Source organism: Anguilla rostrata, chromosome 1, assembly GCF_018555375.3.
Source record: "Anguilla rostrata isolate EN2019 chromosome 1, ASM1855537v3, whole genome shotgun sequence".
Lineage (NCBI taxonomy): Eukaryota > Metazoa > Chordata > Actinopteri > Anguilliformes > Anguillidae > Anguilla > Anguilla rostrata.
In genome coordinates this window covers 67954904-67968620 of record NC_057933.1, presented here as the reverse complement: position 1 = coordinate 67968620, position 13717 = coordinate 67954904, and the positions used below count along the sequence as shown (strand labels likewise).

General features: G+C 41.9%; 2 protein-coding genes across 5 annotated transcripts in view; both read left to right on the top strand.

The window, feature by feature from the left end:
- Positions 1-7174, top strand: part of LOC135263896 (DENN domain-containing protein 4B-like) — a 39150-nt gene extending 31976 nt beyond the window's left edge. For 2 of the 3 annotated variants that reach the window (XM_064352368.1, XM_064352359.1), the window contains exons 23-29: positions 7-182; positions 549-705; positions 1204-1451; positions 1713-1816; positions 2074-2239; positions 3289-3347; positions 3618-7174. In XM_064352368.1, the coding sequence (XP_064208438.1) occupies positions 7-182; positions 549-705; positions 1204-1451; positions 1713-1816; positions 2074-2239; positions 3289-3347; positions 3618-3763 (1056 nt within the window). In that variant the 3' untranslated portion in view covers positions 3764-7174. The remainder of the gene's footprint in view (positions 1-6; positions 183-548; positions 706-1203; positions 1452-1712; positions 1817-2073; positions 2240-3288; positions 3348-3617) is intronic. The other variant, XM_064352378.1, reaches the window with a different exon arrangement.
- A 525-nt stretch (positions 7175-7699) lies between these two features.
- On the top strand, positions 7700-12673 carry LOC135263923 (protein JTB-like). Of its 2 annotated transcripts, none has more exons than XM_064352423.1 (6): positions 7700-7850; positions 8402-8542; positions 8663-8703; positions 8928-9016; positions 9422-9501; positions 9805-12673. In XM_064352423.1, exons 2-6 carry the CDS (start codon positions 8469-8471, stop codon positions 9959-9961), a joined length of 441 nt encoding a protein of 146 aa, XP_064208493.1. In that variant the 5' UTR covers positions 7700-7850; positions 8402-8468; the 3' UTR covers positions 9962-12673. The 2 variants fall into 2 exon arrangements, with proteins under 2 accessions (XP_064208493.1, XP_064208483.1); XM_064352413.1 differs by having other exon boundaries at positions 7772-7943.
- The last annotated feature ends 1044 nt before the right edge of the window (positions 12674-13717 follow it).

The window sequence follows — 13717 nt, the reverse complement described above, 5'->3', positions numbered from 1 at the left end:
GCTCAGGTGGTGATGTCCAGCTGCTCCCTCTGCCGGAGCTGCAACTCGCTGGTGTACGACGAGGAGATCATGGCCGGCTGGACCTCCGACGACTCCAACCTCAACTCCACCTGCCCGTTCTGCTCCGCCACCTTCGTGCCCCTGCTAAACGCCGAGATCTGTGACCTGGGGCCCGTCTGCAGGTGTGTGAGCCGAATCCCGGGGCACCGCCCTCCCACCCGTCTGCAGCCTTGGGACTGAGGCCCTGTCAGTGCCCGCAGGCTTTCCTTCTGCACAGTAAACGGGCACCTTTTCAGCATGGAAAAGGCTGTTGCCTTACTGGAACTTGTTTAACATTCAGCTGCGTTCTGAAAGGATCATTGATCCAAAGCTTATAAATATTTGCGCAGGTCAGAGCGGGCTTTTCCCCCCGAGGCTGATAATCTGTAAAGTTCACAGCGCCTGCTCCAACACAAATTAGCAAAGCAAACATGAGCCGTGCTATTAGCCAAACAACGACAGGTTCCCGTGTTAAATAAAGACAGACTCTCAACATTGTGTGTTCGCAGCTTGGAGCGCAACAACTGGAACCTGGAGGATGGGCCAGAGGCTGGCACGGTGCCACCCGGTGGACAGGAGGGGTTCCTGCGGCACCTCCATAATGGTGTGAGCGAGGACTCCAGCTCAGAGACCAGCGGCTATTCAGAGAACAGCAGCACCACCCTGGTACACTGTTTATTTAACTATGACTGCCTACGCACTCCATATGCTGCTACCTGTCACTTACCTGTGTATTTGTTTTTTTCCATTATGATTCTATTTTGTTGTCAAACAGGGCAAACATATGAAGGGCAACATAGAAGGCAAAAAGTTCATAAGACAGTGTACAATATGAAATGCAAATAGTTACATGTAGCTAATACAATATAAATTGTAATTTATTAAATAATTATGAGCTCTTTCTTGCATATAGTATGCCTTGAACATAAAGACTGGCCTTGGTTTTTATGCACAGAAGCAACCTTTTGTTTATATGGACAGTTTTTATTATGAATGAGAGTAAATGTGGTAGAATGTCTGTGCACTATTACACAAGCGAGTGTACCGTTGTGCATGCTCGTGCAGTGTCATACCCGCACGTGTACCCGGTTAGCTCTGTGCTCTAGCTGCCTGGCATTATGAACGCAGCGTGCTCATTAGCGTACCGGCCGGCTCTGCGCGCAGGGCTCTTCGGTCGGCGGGCCGCCCCTGGTGACGGTGGCCTACCTGAGCCCGCTGGTGCTGCGCAAGGAGCTGGAGAGCCTGCTGGAGAACGAGGGGGAGGCCGTGCTCTCGCAGGGCCTGCTGCTCGACAGCCACTCCATCATCTTCTGGAACCTGGTCTGGTACTTCCAGCGTCTGGGCCTGCCCAGCAACCTGCTGCAGCTCATCCGCTCCTCGCAGCTGGCCTCCCAGCTCTCTCAGGTGACCCCACCGCACCTGTGTCAGAGGTCAGAGAGTAAAAGCCCTGCCATGTGTTTCTTCCACCCATGAACTCAGCCAGCTGATTTAATTGATTGGTTCTCCCTGATGGTTGAAGAATTCTGCTAATTAGCAAATCCAGGTGATCATTTGGGGAGGACTTTTAATTTCTGAACCTGGATTTTCCACCTCTGGTCTGTGTACGTGTTCACTCATGTCTTCATTATTTCAGGGGAGTTTCCTGTTAACTTACGTGTTCCCTTTATGTCTCCTCAGGGGCAGGAGAACTCAGCAGTGAGGGTGCGGTTGCTGTGGGACACTCTGACCCCCGATACAGACCACTGGCCACCCCTCTACATCCTCTGGAGGATACACAGTAAAATCCTACTCTTCCCATGCCTGTATAAAACACAGTGGTCCCAAGTAATTTCATTCTGTCTGGAATAATTAGCTTGACAGATGGAATTTTGGAGGGCAGCGATTAGTGTAATGCTGTTCTTAGCTTGAAGTACTGGAATCTGTTTGATGAGAACTGAATTGACAGTTGGAGACTTTGCTGCTCCTGTACTGTGATTCTGTGTTATCTCAGTGTCTTTCCCTCTTTGTTTCCTCCTGTCTGTTTGTCCCTGTCAGGCGGGGTGCCCATGCGTAACCACTGCTGGAGGAGACACAACCACCCCTTCACCCTGGCCTTCCTCGAGGAAGTGCTGCGCTGGGTCGGCATGAATGAGGTTCACAAGGCCATCACTCTCTTCCTGGACACCGTCGCTAAGCAAACCGCCACTCCTCGGATACAAAGGTGAGGGACGGAAATGACTGGAGGTACGGCACATGTACATAGCCGCTATTAAGCATGCGTTCAGTGTGTAAACCTGGGGAGAGTGTGAAGGCTCTGCATCATTAAGAGGGAACGTGCTGTACAGGCATTTTTTTGTGGATGTTTGTCAAAATCCAGTCCCATCTATAGAACTGAGAAATGATTTCTGAAGAACATTTAGGGGTCGATCCACTGAGGAAAAAATACAGAGTGCAGTTGGTGCCGTTTATTGCACAACAGCTGTGATGGCTATACACGCCATTTTAACAACTGATTCATTAGAGCATTCATGCATATCAAGTAACTGTGCAATCATGTCCAAATAGATAGCAAGCGCGGTTCACAAGTACAGCTATCTGACACATTTTTGGTTACAGAATATTACATTTCGGCCGTCAGATCAGCCTTCATAAGTTATTTGAGCAAGGGTGCATAAAGCTTCAGATTCTCTGCTGCCTTGTCTCTCCTCTATGGTTGTTGTGTCAATTATCTCCAAATGCGCAAAGAAATTAGAAGGCTGCTTTTCCCCACACCTGTTTTTGATTCAAGAACATTCCTTGGAAACGTGCCTGTCATTTACAAGATTCATTTTCATTTGGCTCACAGATTATGGTTCAGGAATAATAATGACTTAAAAGGGAACATTGAACAAAATTGACCTCTTCAATGTTTCTGAACGGCTTATAGAATCAAATCATTTTGAATGAAATTATTTTTGTTCAAGTAACATGGTTATTGGAGTGGTCTATATATTATGTCCTGATGAAAAATTTTGTCATTTTAGCACTGAAATTGTGGTAGATAGCACAGTTTAAATATGCATGGGCCAGGCAGTGTCCCTATTTTAATGGTAGTGCAGTTGCTGGCCCTTTGTAAAAACTGAAGTTGCTTTGTGAATCAAAATTTGTTCCCGGTACTTTTGATGGATTAATGGACGCAAAGGCATTGCGGTCCTTTCCTGGATTCCCCCTTAATGAAGTTCTGCTGGTGCACCACTGCGTTTGACCTGAGTCTGACCTGTTTGTCTGCAGGAGTCTGTACAGAGAGATCCTCTTCCTCACACTGGCTGCTATGGGCAAGGATCATGTCGGTAAGCAGGCTTTCCCTCTGGTCACGTCTATGCAAACCCACAACACCACCTGGATGACTGAGATTCAGTGTCCACACGCAGATTTTCTTCCTGCATTTTCTTGTTTTTTTTTTGCTCACCTACCGCCAAGAATGGCTGGCAGCTATGTGAATGGCTGGCGTCTGTGTGAACGGCTGGCCCTTCCGTGTAGAGCCCTCAGTGGCATCATAAGCAGGGCGGTGTTACCCGGGAGCCCCAGTGACCCCACCCTCCCCCTTCCTGTGCCCCCAGCCGCGTTCGATAAGAAGTACAAGGCCGCCTACGCCCGCCTGAGCAGCTCCGTGGGACGAGAGGAGCTGCGCAGGAAGCGAGCCCAGCCGCCCAGCCCCAAGGCCGTGGACTGCCGACGCTCCTTCCTGGTTCCGCTGGAGTGCTGATCCCCGGCAGCGGGGGGCGACGCTGCGGCGCACACACACACACACACACACACGCATGCACACGCACGCGCACTCACACAATAAGACCAGCTGTCTCAGACATCTTCCCAGTGCAAGCTGCTGTTACCATTGCTATAGCCTGGCCATTCAATACGAACACATCTGCCTGTTATGCCTTATGGTGCTTTGGCCCATATACCCCAGTTCACCCTTAGGTTCTGTTGACCCAGGAAATAGTCTGTTCTCTGTCCACCCCTGAGCTACTGCTAAAGGCTAGCCGTACTGCTGATGTAGCCTGGCTCATATCTTATATCCACACTGTGCACCTCATGTGTCTGTTCATTTCCTGCCCTGATTCATATCCTGCTCTGAAGTTCCATTGCAGTCAGCCTGATATGAAGGTCCTTAATGGTGAACTACTGTATGGTGTTCATTCATGACCTTCAACCCCTCAGTCCAAAAACAGCTTTTGTCCATTGTGGAGAGCATATTTAAGATTTGAGGGAAATTTTAATTGCATCGCTCCACAATATATGTTTTTGATTGGATGGATGTGTCTTTCTGTTTTGAAATGGCACATTTAAAAATGATGCAGGTCGTGTAAGGGGCATATTTTAAAGTGCATATGAAGTGCTAATTATACGATCTAAAGATATAAAGTGCACATAAATTACTAACCAGTATACAACTGTATTCCAAATATGAACAGATGACTGTGTTTTCCCCTCAGTAAGAAATGCATGCATGACAGAGACCTGCAGTCTAACTTAATGTACCCAAGTAATATTATGGTAACCAGTCATTACAAACCTGAGACCTGGACCCAAATGTTAACTCCTTTTCCCATAAAGCATAGGAACTTACCGCTGCACCAGGTCTGTATGACCAGGGCTGAACATCGCTCACAGATTGGAAACACAGCACTCGGTACATGAACCAAACGAGGTTTGTTTTGGGAGAGAATGGGTGCAAACTATCTTATACTTCCTTTACAGTAAATTACTGTGATCTCGATTATTTTGTACTCCGCCTCTCGTTATTGCCGAACCCAGCCGGCTTTCTTAATTTGCGGTGAAATGGTGAGGCACAGTCGTTTACCACTTGGGGAGCTTGGTGGCAGCCTGCATTGGCTCATTGCTTGCGAGATGCAGTAGGAATTTTGGATTGATTCGCTTGTTCATTAAGGGGAATGTGGAGATGCGGAGAGCAGCCCACAGGGCTCAGGACAGGACTTCCAGCCGGGGAAAGGGAAGGACTCGGCGGAAAAGAAGGGATACTTGTGACAGAGAGGCGCTGCGGGGTGGTGGAACGGTGGAGGGCTACAGACACTGACGGTTGACCTGGTCAAAAGAGTCTGTCCATCTCCCCCCGCCAAGGACACCTGCCCAGCTGGTGTTAACCAAACGACTTCACGGACTCATTGAAAAGATTTACGTCTTGTTTTTGTATTATATTTTTTTTTTTGTTGATGGAACTGTTTCTGTATTGGGATTTTTATGCCTGGTGGAAGAGTGGGTGTGCTCAGAAGAACAAACAGTTCCTGTTGAACTGTTTGCGGGAGTAATTTAAGGTGATTGTGAGTAAAGAGGAGCGTTGATGTTGATGTCATGTTTTACCCACATCGTATCCCTAGTTACCTCGTTTTACACTTATTGTCCCCCGATAAATGTGATGGGTATGTTTGTGTCTTCTGCAGATGTTTTTATGGGATTTTTAAAACCATCTCAAAGTGTAGTAACTTGGGAAATGTCTGTCAGATGCTTTTAGAAAAGGTGAGCCATTAAAGGAAACCTGCAGAGCGTGAACCACATGCTATAATCTCCACAGGGCTGTGAAATGTGTGGCCCTCTGACTTGCTGAATCACCAGACCGATCTGTTTATTTTACATCGACCTCATATCACCCAAAATTCTGACAGTAAATTATTTTAACTGATGAATCGGCTGACATTTTTGTTCCCCTGTCAGATAAATACTCAGATTCTGCTAAATATGTAAATAATTGGTATTTTCACACACTCAATCTCATTAAGTACAGTAGTTTATTCTCGCTAAGTGCTTCTCCCTCTATGCTTAAGAAAAATGCTTGGGGAGAGTGGTTTGAATTTTCAGTCTCTTCACATTGTTGATTGACAATTTTGGGCAAGGCCATTTTGTGCTGCTTGTGCCCTAGAAGCATAGTTTATTCATTAATTCTGACACATCACACAACATATCAAGTGACAGACTTTAACAAGTTATCCTGCATTGTAGGTTGGAATAAATCAGGCTAGATCTTATTTTCATTCACTGAAGGAAAATGTATCTTAACAGGTCCCTAGCGGTTATTACCATTAGTGAAGATACTACATGTTGCAATAAATGTTGGTTGAGATTACTTCATGGCACCACGGCTAAAGTGTGTTCCACACGAGGTCTTGGCCCCTATATCAGAATACCTGACTATTTTTGACTCAACTAAAACTGAAACTATATTTTAAAAACTACAATTGAATTTCTAATTGTACTTCTCCTTGAAGCATGGCTATATAGTCTGCAATAGCACAGAAGTAAGAACTTTTCTGTTATCAAGGGTTCCTATTTGAATCTGTGAATGATGCTGTTGTCAGGTTGAAGAAAGGGTGAAGTCAAGCTAGCAGTCATTCATTGCCACAACATTCTGGAAAGAGAAAAATATATTAATTAGTGGCTGTAACTGAGTAAGTGGTCAGTTGGAGACATCGCTTCTAGACCATGCCTACTTAAGACATGCAATAAAAGACCAGATATATATTCAGCACATTTGTTTGCTGCTTAACAGCTGAGCAAGTAAAGTCAGTCTCTCCTTCTGTATGAAGGCACAGCTGCTGAGAGCAGCTATGAGGTTGGTTTATAATGGTCTTAAAGAAAAATAAGACCATTTGAAATTCCACCAATGTTACTGTATGTTGCTTTGATGTATGGACATTGTCAAGGGAAAACGGCAATTTTTTTTCTTGTCCAAAACTGTATAGATTAAATGTCAATCAATGAGAAAAAATTGTCCTTCCTATACTTGTCCGGGTCACACCAAGGTTGACAAGGCTCTGTTTCGCATGGGAGAGGCCTGACCAGCAGAGGGCAATATGCCAATATGATTCAAGTCAACAACATTGCAGTAGTGGAGTGGTGACCCATTCTGGAGTCACAGAGACCCTACTTCTAAGGCTACTATTTCAAATGCAAGACTGCAATTATAAAGAGGGAATTTCAAATGTCACTTTTTATTTTTTTATGGGAAAATGAATAATGAAGAAAACAGAATTTTATTTAAGATTTACTTTTTATGTTGTGTTTGCTGTTGTAATTTATATGGCTGTGATTTCTGTTGTAAATGTCTGTTCTGTTTCGTTGTTTTTTAAAAGAAAGAACAAAGACCCCTCCACCCAAATAAGCCTGGGTCCGTGTGTTTAATTATGTTATGAGCATATTGTGTTTGCGTTGGTTTCAATTACATGTTTTGTGGATTTGACAAGCAGGTGAGATTAGCTGGCTACCCATTAAAAATGTGTGTGACATTTTTGAGGCAACATGTTTTACTTGTTTACTATTAAATGTTTTCCTGGTCTGTTGAAAAAGTCAGACCTGTCCATAAGCATATTCATTTAAGGGACTTTGTACCTTTTGATCAGCAGCACATGATGACTTAAAACACAGAGGATAATATGGAATCAGAGTGAAAGTTGTAATGATAAAGACTTTGGAGAGACCAAGTAGCCAGCAACATTGACAGTGTGCCTGTATACGAATTGTCAAAAGCTTTAGCTAGGCTAGAAAAGGCAGCCTCCTACAAGTCGTAGATTGTGTAACATATTTCGTGGATAAAACAGAATTTGCCTTGGTGGGCAGCATTTTATATGATAATGTGAAATGTAAGCGTTAAAACGTATCCCACGAAGGAAAAGGTGACGAGGATCTGTCCATGGGCATAGGTTTGCGCAATCTTTGTGAATGGACGTCAGTTGTTCTACGTAACGAATTAACTACGCTGCACGTTACCATAGAGTCAAGATGGCCGCCGCAACACGAAGGCAGTTGTGTCTAAGGACGAACTTTTTTTTAGCGGCTGGGTAATTATGTTTTGACAGCGTAAAGCGTGGACCAGTGGTAGTTGTAAAGAATTAACATCACAGTATAACATTGTTTAACTTTGGAGAGTTACGGTTAGTAGCTAATTATATTTATGGATATGGTTGTACGTTGGTTCACTAACCTAGCTAGCTAGCTAGTTAGTTTTTGAACCCTGTTGTACCGAGCTATCTGTCAGATACTGAGTTAACGTTATGGGATGATAGAGTCTGGTTTTCTATAAACGAACTCGGTGTCTAGTTTAGCGAGCTTTTAATTGAAACATAAACATATGGTACTACCCCGCGATGGAAAGCTGATCGGCGCGTTAGCTTTAACGTTAGGTTAAATGAGGAGTATGTGTCATTTGTCAACTCTCAAAATTGAAGTTTAAATACCAGCTTCAGCCGGATGGATGAAATCCGGTTGTAAATCCCTGAAGTACAGTATCCCCGAAAAAAACCTTTGGCTGTCATGTTGAGTATTCTCGCTGTAATTTAGTTAGTAACTAAATTAAAGTAATCTGACTGCTGTTATTTTGTTACTTTATTAGATACCCAAGTACAGCGCTTAGAGGTATGTAAATTCGGAGTGTTGACTTGTCCAAACGCGCTCCAGCAATGGAAAGTGGCTGCAGACTCTATGCTCGATCTCTGGCCATCTACGTGGTGTTCTGCGGTTGGATGTCTCTCAGGTGAGGCATGAAAGTGTGGGACACCCACTCGGTCAGGAAACCTACTGTAGGATATAGTTACAGCTGTCAGACATTTTTAATTACTTTCTCTCTCTCCATCCCCCCACCCCCCTTCCCTAGAGTATTTAGTGCTGCTGTATTGAAGGAAGAAAATACATCAGGTAAGGTGACATTTACCTTATTTATTTAAATGTACAGCAATGCCATGATATTGCATGTGATTTAAAATGTTTATAGTAGTCCTTCAACCAGCTTTAAGCTACTGTAAACAAACACATAAACTAGCAGGAGTGAGTTTGTTTGTGAATGAGGCAGAAGGTATTTTATGTGTGCAGTGTATAAAGGGTCCAGTTCTGCCTCATCACATAAGTGACCTGTGTTGCAGTTGCCGTTGTGGCAGAGACCACACCCTGCTGGCAGGTGGAGGAGTTTGTGGTGTTGGCAGAATGCGCTCTGTGCAGTGATTTTCAGACTGTAAGTAGGCTACCAGCAATCTTCCTTTATTTCTCCTGTTGCAAATTCTAGTCTGGCCTTTGTGCAGCCATGCTGTGTCTTCAAGTAGAACTTCCTGAGAGGAGGGCAATCATTATTGTTATTAATTCATATTCTGTTAATTTCTTATGTGGTTCTATGTTTCTCACAGTAATACAATGCACCAGAAAGCAGAGACCTTTCTTTTCTTGAATGTCATATAGCATAACCTGTGGGATAAAGGAGTTGCCAAATAATTAAGTTGATGTGAAGGATGATCATTGGAGGTCCTTTAAAAGCATGAGCTATTCAGAATGCAGATGCTGCTTGTTACATACAGTGTGCTGTGGCTTGTGGGCCAGTATAAATCCAGCTGTATAATGTAATGGTATGGTCTGGCTTCTTTAGAGGAGCTGGCCTGAGTGCAGCCCAACTGGATATGTGGAGAGGGTCAATTGCACCAAGTCACAGAAAGAGGAATACAAGAGGTGACTACTTGCTTTTGCAACATTTTTATTTTATCGTAGGTTTTGTAGATTATTATACTGTATTCTTATGGTAGATAGCTTCCAGTGTAGTTGCATTTTCATTGCATTTAGAAGAGTGGCCATCGCTCTGTCAGGGTGACTGCAAATTAATGTTCTATCATAATCCCTTCCATATTGGTTCCTTAAAATTATCATTGTAACAAGGCTGTAATCTATGCTAAGAATGACTATAGGATCATAGTTTGGTTAGAATGTAGCCCTCTCATTTTAATATATGCTCTCTCTTCTTTCTCAAAACCCCAGCTGTCGCTCTCCCAGGATGGAGGAGCACCTCTTCTGGAAATTTGAGGGCACCATGTTGGCTCTGACTGTCCTTTTTGCACTACTGGTAGTGTCGCGTCAAAGGGCCCTAGACCGCTTAGCGTCAGAGAAGGTCCGCAAGCAAATAGAATCCATTTAGAAACTTTCCTGGGATGAGGAAGCGAAGGGGTGTGTGCAACCAAGCCCACAATGTAACCTCAGTTTGAGATAAGAACCAATGTCGTATTTCTCCACCCCACCCATCTTTCAGTATTGAAATGAAGTATTTTCAGAATTGGCCATCTGAGGATAACGTTGGCTATCAATGATGATTGGCAATGAAGTGCTAGCCAATTACAGCCAATATCAAATCTGAAACTAATATTTAAAAAGCCAATCTGCCAAGCTATCTAACCAGCTTTTCCAGATAGTGATAGATGTAATTGATAGGTGATCACCCTTAATGAGAATTTACTACTCTATCAGATGGTGTTAGTCTGGTTTCTTTCTTCAGAATCATTCTTGTCAGTTATCAATAATGCATTATCTGCCACTATCTTTATGGAGTGTGTGCTCAATATTTGATTTGTGTTTGAAATCTTTTGACTATCAAGTGGAAATCCCAGAATAAAATGTGCAAACTGTTTAATGCAAGGGTTAAATGCATATTGAGTTCCAGCTTGTGATTCCTGTAGTAGCTGTGTGCTGCTATGTAATGGTATGGAAATAACTACGCACTTAGGGGTCAGATTTAGTTCAGTCATTATTACACTATGGCCATCAACAGTTCTGTGTGGTTTCATTTTGTGAGTAAAGAGAAAGGGAGTCCAGGCACTTTCACAGGTTTCAGGAGTAAGAAGTAAAGATATCTGCACACTGTATTAAATGCTTCCAAAAACGTTTCCTGGTGCAAACGACACACTGATCTGCAAAGATCTTTGTAAGGTGTAGTTATCACAAGGAAAGCTATCAACTCTGATAGCTATTCCTGGCAAAGGCCTTTGCAGGTGGAATGGTATTCACACCATTGTGCTCGTTTGGGAGAATATAATAAGGTATGTCAGTGTCTGTGTTTCTCATCAGTTCTTATATTGCTGTATGTGGAACAGGGATTGCACTTAAGAAGACCCAATGCAGAGAGTGCATAATCTCAGTGTATGTTTTGATGTTATACGGTGGAACTTTAAATGAAGAAATATGAACTGCCTGAGCCATATTGGGTCCTGTTTAGAGCTTAGTCAATCACCAGATGCTGCTTGGATGCACAAAAACATCACTTTGCCCTTTTCGTATTTGTGTTATAAGGGGAAAAATGAATTTGTCTTCCTTGCCGATAATTTTTAAACAGCATAGCACAATTCCCTGTTTTGAAGAGACAAGCTATTACAAAATGTCGTCTCAGGGACATTTTACAGTCTATTAAGCACAGTTTATGGCTTTGAATTGGTTTGAAACCTTCCATCTTAGGTATATACTGTACTGTACAGCTTACGTAGTTCCCTTTATTTTCCGGTCTGGGAATTCCATAGTCATTGGCTGCAGTTATTACCATTTTAATCATAAATATTTGGCTTTCAGAAAGGAGGAGAGGATGTTCAACATTCTTTTAAACTCCTACACAGTACAATGTCCAGTCCAATGTCCAATTCAACTACATTAAGTACATTTGAGTCTAATAGTTACCATATGTACTCTGTAAGAGTTGATTTTCACTGTAATACTGAACGTTTTACTGTGTAGTTCTCAGTTTCATTTATTCCTTTTTTAACAGATACTGTCATGAGTATGGGGTTCCTGATATCTTAACGTTTTCTTTTTTTTTAAAAATCAGCAATAGATGTGCAAAAGTCTGTTGGCTCAGGCTTTGTCTGTGTTACGATTCAGCCACCATTGGTTCTTTAGAGCCGTAAGAAGCAGGCTATGGTGGTACATTTGGTGCTTGAAATTCCAAACTTAAACCTTTCTGTCTGCCTGCTGAATTTTTCATTCTTCAGTTGAATACATGTAACAGGCCTGAAGTTTTCCACAGAATGCAAATAGAATACATGTCCATGGTCTGCTGTGATTATTTTGACAGTGAGGTGGCTTTGGAAAGGAGCATATAATGCACCTCTCTCAGTGAACACAGAATGCTCTCCCTTGGTTTATGCTTCAGGGATGCTGCTTGTCAGAGTAATGGCACTAAGGTTTTCAAGAACAGTAGTTTTGCACTTAAATTAGTTTATTAATTTTTATGTTTGAGTCTATATATTATTTCTTTACTGTCCAAACATTGTTACAGTTATATGTATGTAGGAGTTTAAATACAAAAATTTATAACATTGTTTTCTTAAACTATAAGCACTCTTGTACCATAGATACTCATTGAGGTTTAATGTATAAGAGATTACCTACACTTTGGCTTATGTTAACCCAGAAATTGTTTTAATTATTGACTACTTAACTAATTGTTTCCAAATTGTTTTCAACATTTTCAAAGGTTTTATGTCTGTGATTTCATTCCATGATTAATGCTAACTTGATTAAACCTGTAGTTTTTACTGGTTTGCAAACATAGTGCAGAGGCATTTTTATCATATTGCTTTTTAAAAGTTTTTTTTACAAATTATTTATGAAATGTGAAATTTAATGAGATGAGCTACTTTTTTACACAACTTCTGTAGAGGGTGGTGATTTAAAATGTTTTATTTTTCTTCTTGAGCTTTTCCTAAGTATTTATAGCCTGTGAGTATACACAACTGTGAGGTATCAAAGATCATAAAGAAATGCAACAGGTTGTTCATAGCTTATTTTCCAAAATATTTATTCTGTGTTTATGCATTTATACTCAGCTATTGCCAGCCTCTGAATAAAATATCACATGCTGAAATAAGTAAGGCTTTTATAGCTGTTATGTCTACATGCAGTTGATGTAAATCTAAACGCCGTGTTCACATTCAGAACAAAATGCACATCTGTATTTAAGCAAAATAAAAACAGTACACTACATAGAGCATTCCCAAAATACAGGCTGACTTCAAAATCTGAAGTAAAAAGCATCTGCAGCTATACATGTACATTTGTATTTGTGCGGGAAGCAGATGCTCACGTCCAGAGCAGCTTTCCCTTTCCCATAGTGTTCTCGTGGAAAGCACTTGATGCCAAGACTTAAAATATTATTTAAACATCAGTAAATGTTTAAAACAACCAGTCTGTCGTAGAAAATTAAAATGCATATTCTGATACAAAGAAGGGGCTGAGAAATCTATTAGGCTACTAGGGTGCCCAGAGTGCAGGTGGGGTCAAACATTTGAGGAAAAAGTAGTTGCACTTGGACCCTCGTGGACAGTCGCATAATTGGCCGAAGCGAGCACCCTTCTTCACGGAGCAGAAGTCGCCGACACTGCACTGAGGAAAAGAAAAAGCAAGTTTTGAGAGAAGTCGGCAGGCGTAGTGCTGTCCTAAAGACTGTCTTTACCGTGAATTGCGCGTAACCGCTTTTATTTCAAGGTCTCAATTTCGCATTATACAGTTGGTTGTATCTCTTGTAATCTTTGCATTTCTTAAGAATATGGTTTTTCTCCGAACTTGGTGATAACTAGACCCGCCAATACATGTGACACGATAACTTGTCTTATCTGATTTCAAAATCATCATGGCCTAGGTCATTTGTTCTCATAAATCTCGCCTTTACTTGGGTGAGTCACATAAAAAAATAATTTAAAAAACCTAAGATTGCATGATTGCAAGTGATAATGTGATAGTCTATGATATATAGACTAATATGTAACGGTTTTAAAAAGTGAATTTGATATTAATATATTATTGTGATTGTTATTTTGCGGTCCTTTTTAAATAAATGTATTGTATGTGAATCACTTTAGTTTGCAAATAGTTGAACGAAAAGTGATATCAAAGTAATACATTTTTTATGTAG

Coding starts and splice junctions, on each gene's coding strand:
- LOC135263923 (XM_064352423.1), top strand. CDS start 8,469: ATGGAAAGTGGCTGCAGACTCTATGCTCGATCTCTGGCCATCTACGTG. Junction 8,543..8,662: donor TGCGGTTGGATGTCTCTCAG/GTGAGGCATGAA, acceptor CCCCTTCCCTAG/AGTATTTAGTGCTGCTGTAT. Junction 8,704..8,927: donor GAAGGAAGAAAATACATCAG/GTAAGGTGACAT, acceptor CCTGTGTTGCAG/TTGCCGTTGTGGCAGAGACC.